Consider the following 10,458-nt stretch of genomic DNA (forward strand, 5'->3'; position numbering starts at 1 on the left):
AAGCAGTGCTGAATTTCAAGACCGTCTAAGTAAAATTGAAAAACTAAGATGCAGATATGAAATTCTTACCATCGTCATGATGCCTCCTGAAGGAGAAGAGGAGAAAACTCAGACGTACTATGTCATTAAGGTAGTTGAGTTACTTTACTGTTGGAATGCTTTTAATCAACTAAAAACTCTTCCATTATCATCATAAATGTTGGTTTAAACTATAGCTTCCCCTATTCTACTCCAGTTTCAACTCCCTCATCTCCAAGACAAACACCTTGACCTCCTGTCTGTTGAAGAAAGGTCTTAGTTGCATTCTTTCCTGATGTCTTGGGGACATGACTCTTTGCTCCTTACCTCTATTCCCAGATTGCAGGATCTTCTAACCAGTCTGCTCTTCTGAATGGCATGTGCCTTGCAGGACATCCTGCAGTTTACTCTCATGCTCCTTCAGCTATACTCAATTTGGAATAGGATTTAAACAAAATAATTGTGGTACAGATTTCAGCTGCCTACTCCTTCAGAGCTAGATTTCAGTAAAACTCTAGTTTAGGCCCCAGTCCTGCAAGTTGCTCTACTTGGATGAAACCTGGTGCTCACGCAGTGCACCACTGACTTAATTTTAATTTGTTTCAAAAATTTGAAATGAACTTACCTGTCTGGTCAATCTGTTTTATAGGTCACAGAAGATGTTATAGCCACTCTGTTGAAATCCCTATCCAAAAGGAAAGGAGTAATCATAGTGTTCTCATTTAGTTTTAAATTTGTATAATCCAAGAACAGCCTTATAGTTAGAGAGTGCTTTGGACAACTTATCTCAACATATGGTTTTCAAACCTAGAAGAAACAGAATTTTCTAACTACTTAGTAGCTAAGGCTTCTACTGTGAGCACACGTGAACCCGTGTGCCCACATAGAACTCCAGGGAAATCAGCTCTGCATAAGTGCTCATGACAAGATCAGGCTCTAAGATTTCTTGTAAGAGTATAGAAAAAGATTTTGTTCTTAACTACTTAACATCAAGTTTTCTTCTGTTATTGTCATGATATTATTATGTTTCAGTAAGAGCCATGCAGCCCAGAGTCAGCCATCACAATGTGTCTGTTCGATTATTTCTCTCTTAGATCTCTGTTTTATTTTTAAGGCCGCCCAGGAAAAGGAGGACCTTCAGCGTGAAGGTGATGATTTGGATGCAAAGATCCGCAAAGCTGAAAAAGAAGTCATAGCCCTGCAAAATACCATGCATGTGCTTAATAACTGCAACAGCAATTACCGGAATTCTTTTAAAACAGTGACAGAGACAAGTATGTAAAATGAACATTGTTATTACTTGTGTATTAGAGATTAAAGCATAAACCAGGGACACTGGAGTGAAGCAATGATACTAAAGGGCTGTACTTACTGAATAAATTAGCTACAGAACACACTGATAGTAGCAGCAGAAAGAATAATTTTGAATGTTGCTGTCAGTTCACCAGGGCAGAGTAGGTACAGGAAAAAGATGCTATTAAAGTTCAAGTTTTTTATTTTTATGCAAATTCTTAAGCCTAAGTAAGGGTTGTGAAAATTCTCAAGTACAGCAGAACCACAGTCGGAAGGCATAAAGTGTAGAGAGACTGCACAAAGTGCCACCACTGAATGCCCATTCATCAATCATAGGAGGAATGGCCAGTAGGGTCTGCAAGTACTTGAATCCAGAGGCACTACAGCAAGGCATAGTGGTTGTGAGACACTGGTGAAGGCAGGTCCCTTATCGACAGTATTGTTTGTTTCCTGTTTTTATTATAGGGCAGTGCTATTATCTGGTAAAAAGGTGAGTTGAGGCTTGTGCCACTGTTTGTGTACTGTGTAGACAACTTTAAACAAGTTGAATCCCCACATTACAGTTTGTGGAATCCTGCGGGACTTTGTTTGCCTTTTGTTGAGAACTCATTGCAAATTTACAGCTTTCACAAGCTGCTTTTACGTCTTCTTTGTTTAGTCTTATTTGTGCATCATTATTGTCAACGATATCAATAACTGTGTGAAGACAGGGCTTGTTTAACTTTTGCGCCCTCTGCTGGCTTTACAGCAATGGATCTTAAATCCTTATCCTTGATAAACCATCACTTTTCCCCTTGTTTTTAGGTGACTAGTTTGTGGAGTATTCCCTGTAATTTTTATAATCAATTAAAAGCAGGTACTGTGGGCACTTTAGGACACAGATTTCCTGTAAAGACGTCCTTTTTGGTTGTTCTTTTAACATTTCATATATACATTTTATAGTACATCAAATATAGTACAGTATTTATTTTTTAGTTATACAGTTGAGTAACAAAATGTAAGTCTCCTAAAATACCTGTGGTAATAATTCTACTGGAAAGTTCTGGAGGCGTCTCAGAAGCACTGTAGACAACATTACAATGTTTAAGTCTCCTCCTTGCCCTGGTGATGCTTTAATCAATGACCTAAATAATCAAACAGAGTTTGAAGTGTTTCATAGGGTGCTTCAACTTTGTATCACCACTATACTTTCTTTTTTGAATTACAAATACATCTATTGTTCAGCAATTGATCACTGCAACATCAGGCATGTGAGTTGCTAAATGTATTGCCCAGTTTAGTATAATGCACAGTTGCAGATCCTCAAGGCAGCCTGGCAGAAGACTTTCATTACCCTATATATGGCCATAAATGATGTCTCTGTGTATTGTACCTGAATACATTTTGGTGCACTTACTTTTAAATGCAGCAATAGCCTGTCTTTGGGATGAAAATCTAATATCCTAAACATGTTAGTGTGCACACCTTATACAATGTTTAAACTCTAACGCTGAGTGTTTGATATTGTAGGTGAGGAGTACAAAGAAAAGCTGCAATTAGAAGAAGAAAAAAGAGCTGCTGATGAAAAATACAGATACAAGCGAAGACAGATCAAGGAGCTTCAAGAAGACCTTCAGGTAACGGGCACACAAGATTGCCATTTGTATAGGTGAAGCCATCATTTTCCTTGATGCAGCCAATTTTTTCTCCCTCGTGGATTAAGAAGCATTCTGGGAATATTTTTTTCCTCACTCTCCTTTGTGAATTTTCTGCACCCCCTTCCCTACTGCTAATGGGCAATAGATAAAATTTTCAAAGGTGTTAAACTCATAGGAAAGCCCAAAATCCCACTTTCAAAATGACATAGGCACTTACAAACTTAGGTGTCATTGATTTTCAATACAACTTAAGCTCTCAGATCATTTAGGTACCTCTGAAAATTTGACCCAGGATTTGTCATTCTTACTACATATGAAGTCTACACATACGTAAGCTACAGATAGTGATTTATGTAGTTATTCATCCATTATCCGGCCACCCTGGTAGCAATTGGTGTGGTTTAATTAGGCTGCAACATTATTCACTTAAAATACCTGGGAGTACCTGGCAATAGACTGTATAGTGAAGGTCAACCTTTCCTTAGTCATTTCCATGTAATCCCCAACCTAGTCCCAGTCATCTCATAGCTGGGACCCCACAACCCTTCCCTTATGTGATGTAAAAAGGAGCTGTAAAAGGAGGGGGCTGGCTCCCTGCTGTATGCTATGTAGGCGCTCCAAACTCCAGTTCCTCAGCTCCCTTAACAGATGCTTTCTTTCAAATTCTCTTCAGACCCACTTTATCTGATAACCATATTCCTTCCATAATGAGTACCTGCACTGGACATCTTCCATGAGTTTTTTGTACTAAGTTATGATACTATAATCTATCTCCCCTGCCCTACCCCACCAGTTCCCAGACCTGCGGCGGGGAAGCTGGATGCCTTCTGCACTGGACATCTGCCACAAAGAGGTGCCAGCAATTTAGTTTGGCTGCTTCCCATTTCCCAATGCATTCGCACATATTTACAGAGTCCTTCATTGCACAAAAATACGTCCTCACCCCCCACCCCTTTACATCTTCCCAAATTGTTTGCTAGCATGAACAATAATTGCACATGGTGCCTACTCCCAGGCCATCAGCTGGTCCCACAGCACATTCCACCTTCAGAATCTAGGCACAGCTGTGAACCTCCAGATGACTGGAAAGCCTGCTTATTTGCCCAGTATACAATACTGTCCCCACAGATACACAGCATTAGTCACTTGGCCCATTTGCTTGGTTCTGAAATTGGAAACACAGGAAAATTAGTCCTGATTCTCTACATGGGGTCTTATGTACATCTTGTATGCATTTGAGTGCCACTGCCTAATTGCCTGAATTGCTGTGGCCTCCTAGCCCTAGTCAGGCTGCAGCTGTTGTGATTCCAATCCAGAATAAGTGGGAACACACTTCATGGTCTTGGAGCTCCCACTTTGTGAGCCTCATTCTGAAAACCACAACAAATTGATATGTTGTGAGGGGCCTGCCATCCCCATGACTGAGTCCTTAATGCCCCTGCTGGGCAAATCCTAATCGTACCACCCTCCTATAGCATTATGGACTCCCCTGGCCCCCTGTCTATTTTTGAGATCCTTAGTGTCAAGAGGACAGATCACTCCTCCACACCAAAGCTCTTCGCAAAGTATCCCTCCCTGACCCAGTCACTAGTTTACCAACCCTAAAAGCTAAAAAAAAACAAAAAAACCCCAAAAGTGACCAGGAATGCTGCCTTGAATAAGGCTGCCTCCTATTTGCTTCTACATATTTGGTTGAGAATGTGCCACAAATCCGTAAGTGTCTGAACACTAATGGAGATCCTCAGAAGGACCTGCCTTACAACTACTCAACTAAAAATTTTTGGACTAAGACCCTGCTAGAAGGATCCATGTAACCTCACAGCCTACTGGCAAACATAAGACAAGAAAAGCAACTAGTGGACATATGACACTGGCCCATGGCTTGCCATCGACACCATGTACTGAAATATCTGGGCCTCTGGAATTGATCATAGCATAGACAGGGCCAGTGTTCTATGAAATTGTTAAACCTGTGCTCTTACACCCTAAATGTTTGCAGCACTGCTGATATTTGTACCACCTCGAGAGTAGGGATGTAAAGGTTAAATGGTTAACCGGTAAGTACGAGGCTTACTATAAAGCAGACCTTAACCGTTTACCCTGGCAGCTGGCAAGCCATGTTGGGCTGGCAGGCCAGAAGAATCCTAGCGCCGGCCGCAGTAGCCCCAGGCCCTCAGGATCCCAGCCCTAGCCGCCCCACCTGAGTGACTTCAGTTAACTGATACTTTAATCGTTTAACTGGTTCACTTTAACTGATATTTACATCCCTAATTGAGAGCCCTCATATGCCAAGGTTCCAAACTAGCTGTGCTGTCCCCCACCCCTAATCACAAGTGTTCCCACGCTGTGGGGCATGAGTGTACAACCAACAGCCCCTGACTGCTGTGCAGTATGGAGAAGTCCAGGTAACCTCCCTCTCCATTCCCCCATTCCTGCAAGGGACCAACCACTCATTATGGCCTGGTATGGGAAGCAGTCAACCCTGGCCAGCCCCTACAAGGAGACATTTCTTTTTCCTCTTCTGGCTCAAGCTGTTGCTGCTGGTGGGGATTACCCCTCCTCCCACACCCATTCCCACATGTGAATGGGAGAGAGAGACTTCAGCTAGGTCCGCAACCCCGATCCCTTAAGGAGTCACCCTTAACCCCCCCCCTGACAAGGGGAAAACCTGGGTTATGGGGTGCTGCTTCTGCCCCTTCTGACTCATCCTCATAGGAACCCATTGGTCACTGAGGCTTCTGGAGACCTCCAGTGCCACATGGTGGAGCCCTGCAGTCCCATGTAAGTAGGAGGCAGAGAAGCTTGCTGCAGTTACAGCAGCTGCTGTTGGGTGATTGAGAGCCTGGTGTCTCCTCCTTATTGCTCAAGGGTGTTTCTCCTCTGCCTCCCAGACCCTGGCTTTGCACCCCCTTCACCACACTTGCTTGGGAGTATGCGATCTCTGCACTCTTCCCCTTTTGTGGTTTGGGGCATCTTTGCTTCCACGCATGTCAACTAAAGGCCCCATCTGATGCTCCAGCCTGCTTACTTTTGCTGCTGTGAGCCTCATCCATGTAAAGAAGGGCATCTCTGAGGCTACATGGGCTATAAGTACCCCACCCTTCCAGTCAGCAGGAAGGGCCATACCTCCCATACCCACACCTGATCCAGCTGCTTCCTGCTCTTCCATGTAAGCTTTCTCCCCACTTATCCCTCTGCCCCATTATAGGGAAGCCCTTAAAAAGAGACAGTAACCTCCTTTCTTCCAACCAGCTGGACAAGGACTCCATCCTTTTGAGCTTGCGTTAAGCATGTTATGTACAGCTGATTAACGGATCATGCAAGACAGACAACTGATTGTAGGGGTTGTCTGATCATAGTTCTAACACATTTTAAGGATGGAGACTCTAGTTAGAGGTTCAGATTTTTAAAATTGACAGTCAATGGAATTTTAACTCCTAAATCAGGTATCACAACAGAGAGGTGAAACCCTTAAACAGCTTTAAAAATCTGAGCCACAAGCAACAAGAGTAAAAAATTCTGAGTTGTGATCAAGAGCCTAATACAAAATGTTAAGTGCAATAAACTATTGAAAAGGCATTGATCACTGTATTTACTACTTAACATTCACATACTTTTTAAACTAATAACATTGTTCTTTGATGTTCAGGTTTGATCTGTACTTATTCTTTCAGAGTATGGAAAACACTTTAGAAATCATGATAAAAGAGGAGGCTGTCTACCAAGAAAAAACAAATCAGAAGCAAGCTCAGGTTTTGCAGCTGAACAAAGAAATAGATCAACAGAAGCCAAAGTTAGAAAGAGTCATGACACAGGTTGGTTTAATAAACAGGTGACAACTCTTATTTTATTGGTTTGAGTTATAGTTGGAGTATAGTAAAAATGCAACATAAACTTAAATTGTAAGTCTGTTACTAATAGTGTTTGGCCTTTCATAAAAAGGTATTTAAACTTTCACAATATTAAACTTCGTTAAATTATATTTACCTGTTACTTTATGCCAAAAGTGTTTCAGACTATCCAAAGAAGTCCGATCTTTAAAGAAAAGTAAAACGAAAACACAGGAGGAAGAAGATATTGACCTCCGTGAGCTGAAAGACTACAGCAGAACCATTGACAAAGTGTTGGTTGATGTATTAGAAGCAAACCCTGATTTAACTCAACCCTTTCAAACATACTTCCAACAGGTAGCATCTCTAGTTGACTTTAACTGTTATTGAAAATGCTGACACTGTTATAGATGGTAAAATTGGTAGTGTATGTGTCATATCCCACTTGCAAAGACCAATAGTAGATCTCTTTTCTCTTCTAGTCCTGTTTAGAACTTCCTACAGCTGCTTCCATGGGTAGTCATTACAGTTCTAGATCATCTTCACAAAGCTCAGTGGCCTCTATCAGGTGAGTGTTAAAAAAAAAGTTAATACTGTACATTGTTATTCCTTGTACAGTAACTCCTCACTTAAAGTCGTCCCGGTTAATGTTTCGTTGTTACATTGCTGATCAATTAGGCAACATGCTCGTTTAAAGCTGTGCAATGCTCCCTTCTAATGTCGTTTGGCAGCCCCCTGCTTTGTCTACTGCTTTCAGGAAGAGCAGTCTGTTGCAGCTAGCTGGTGGGGGCTTGGAATCAGGGTGGACCAGCAGCCCTCCATCAGCCCCCCGCTCCCCTAAGTTACCTGTGCAACAGTTGCCCAGCAGGCTAGCAACTGCAGCTGTCCCTCCCCCCATGGCCATGTGCTGTTCCTGCTCTCTGCCTTGGAGCTGCTCCCCTAGACTCCTGCTTGCTGTGCAGGGGGAGAGGAGAGGAAGGGGGGGGCTAACGTCAGGGTGTCTCCCTCCCCCCTGCTCCTGCACCCCACTTACCCCATCTTCCATAGAGCAGGGAGGACACACCAGGGCTCAGGATGGAGGGAGCTTGCAGCAGCTGCAGTCTCAGCATGCTGATCTAATTAACAAGGCAGTGTACTTAAAGGGGAAATGCATGTATCTCCATCATTCCTGCGGCCTTGTAGAGTGAGAGTTAACCCTGAGGGCTCAGCCAATTGCTAGTTCATCATTTAGCAGTAAGGGAAATAGCCCACCCTCTGACCTCCTTCACCTCAACCAAGCTTCACAATCATCATCATCATCACTGTGTACAGTATTAAATTGTTTAAAACTTATTGTCTGTGTATATTAGTCTTTTGTCTGGTGAAAAAAATCTCTCAAGAACCTAACCCCCTCATTTACATTAATTCCTATGGGGAAACTGGATTCACTTAACATCGTTTCGCTTAAAGTTGCATTTTTCAGGAACATAACTACAACGTTAAGTGAGGAGTTACTGTACTCCCACACCCTGATTTCTTGTTTTGTCCCTTCTTGTTCATCTCTGTTGGCTAAGAAAAGCTTCACTATAGATTCTCCTCAAGTCTTCTGTTAGATTCTTCTAGCAAACACAACCTATGTCACTTAAGACAGAGGTACAGGACTCGTCCACACATCTAGTCTAGTCTCGTCCATTCCACTTCAAATCAGGACAGTTTCAGACTTTCTTGGTAGCAGTGCTCTGAAATTGCTTATTCATTTTTCCCACTCCTCCCATTCCTACTTTGCTCTTTCAGTGGAGCACAGTCCACTTTTAGATTTCAAATTGATTGAGGACCCAGCTCTTCTCCTTGCAGCTGGGATTATTGCACCTGCAGTCTTCTGGACTACTAGTCTTAAACTCAGTTCCCTTTCCCATTACATATAAAGATTTTTTATTTTAAAAAAGCTTGTTCTAGGGGCTAACTTTACAAAGGAAATGTACTCTACCTGCAATGTTACAAATATTCTGGCTTGAGTCAAGTCTTCAGCTATGACCAGACCACTTTCTTCTAGGTGTCTTTGGTCAGTAGTACAAGATACTCTAGAAATCCTCATCTAGGATCAGGAAAAAGAACAGGAGTACTTGTGGCACCTTAGAGACTAACCAATTTATTTGAGCATAAGCTTTCATGGGCTACAGTCCACTTCATTGGATGCATGCAGTGGAAAATACAGTGGGAAGATATATATATACACACAGAGGACATGAAAAAATGGGTGCAAGTGAATGAGCCTCTGATATGATGATGCACTGCACATCTACCAAGGTGATGTATGCCAGCAAAGCCCCTCTGCCATGTACACTGGCCAAACTGGACAGTCTCCATTGCAGAAGAATAAATGGACACAAATCAGACATCAAGAATTTTAACATTCAAAAACCAGTCTGAGAACACGTCAGCCTCCCTGGTCACTTGATTACAGACCTCAAGGTCGCAATACTCCAACAAAAAAACTTCAAAAACAGATTCCAACGAGAAACTGCCAAATTAGAATTAATTTGCAAACTGGACACCATTAGGATGGTTCATTACACAAAGTAAAACCTATTTCCCCATGCTAATTTTTCCCCTACTGTTACTCACACCTTCTTGTCAACTGTTGGAAATGGACCATCCTGATTACCACTACAAAAGTTTTTTTCTCCTGCTGATAATAGCCCACCTTAATTGATCACTCTCATTATAGTTTGTATGGCAATATCCATTTTTTCACATCCTCTGCGTATATATCTTCCTACTGTATTTTCCACTGCATGCATCCAATGAAGTGGGTTTTAGCCCACGAAAGCTTATGCTCAAATAAACTGGTTAGTCTCTAAGCTGCCACAGTACTCCTTGTTCTTTTTGCTGATACAGACCAACTCAGCTACGACTCTGAAGCCTGTCACCATGTAGAGTATCAGGGGCAAACATTAAACATCTTGCCCACATAGTTTGAAGAAGCTAGTTCCTTCCTTGCTCAGTTTCTCCCTCCCCCGATCACTGTTACCCCAGTTTGACTGTTACTGGGAATCAGACTCCAAACTTCTAAGATCATACATGCATATGCTATTAACACATTGTAAGATGAGGTGCATTAGTCTTACAAAGTGCTCAGGTGATCACTTAACTTGTACTATCAACTACACTTTTCCCTTTCTAATCAAGAGGGTTTTGTCTACATTCTAACTTTATGATAACTTTGTTTTGCCTTTTAGATCAACCAGGAGCACCATGGGTTCAACTTCTGGCCAACCATCCCCACTTAAAATTATAGATCTGAGTTTATCGTTCGGTTCACCGGCAGCAACAGCAAGTGCTGGTTCACGGCCTTCCAGTGCAGCTAGTAGCTCCAGTAGTCTTCATAGCAGAAAGAGCCTGAAATAATATTTCGAACTCTACTACAGCTGACTCACATCACACTAGTGCTTCTGAATTGGTAAAATTGCTTTAATGCACATTTCCTTATTTAGAAAGATCTTCTGTTTGTTAGAAACATTTACTAGACTGAAGTATATATTTTAATTTAGTGGCTAAGAAAATGTATGTTGTAAACAAACTTGTCAAATGATCAAATTGGCAGAAAGACTGTTTAACAAATAAAACTTTAAATGAAATTGTGTCTAACTTGTTTAATTCCTGCTGTTATGACTAAAGAACTTTTGGGAAATCCTCAAAAT

At 41.9% G+C, this 10,458-nt stretch overlaps 1 protein-coding gene across 1 annotated transcript in view; it reads left to right on the top strand.

Annotated features, from left to right (window-relative positions):
- The window catches only part of CCDC39 (coiled-coil domain containing 39), a 30,626-nt gene extending 20,461 nt beyond the window's left edge, over positions 1 to 10,165 (top strand). Inside the window, exons 14-20 of the mRNA XM_030575207.1 lie at positions 7 to 130; positions 1,133 to 1,292; positions 2,821 to 2,927; positions 6,623 to 6,763; positions 6,956 to 7,135; positions 7,261 to 7,346; positions 9,997 to 10,165. Of these exons, the coding sequence (XP_030431067.1) occupies positions 7 to 130; positions 1,133 to 1,292; positions 2,821 to 2,927; positions 6,623 to 6,763; positions 6,956 to 7,135; positions 7,261 to 7,346; positions 9,997 to 10,165 (967 nt within the window). The remainder of the gene's footprint in view (positions 1 to 6; positions 131 to 1,132; positions 1,293 to 2,820; positions 2,928 to 6,622; positions 6,764 to 6,955; positions 7,136 to 7,260; positions 7,347 to 9,996) is intronic.
- The last annotated feature ends 293 nt before the right edge of the window (positions 10,166 to 10,458 follow it).

The sequence above is a fragment of the Gopherus evgoodei genome, chromosome 9 (assembly GCF_007399415.2).
Source record: "Gopherus evgoodei ecotype Sinaloan lineage chromosome 9, rGopEvg1_v1.p, whole genome shotgun sequence".
Classification (NCBI taxonomy): domain Eukaryota; kingdom Metazoa; phylum Chordata; order Testudines; family Testudinidae; genus Gopherus; species Gopherus evgoodei.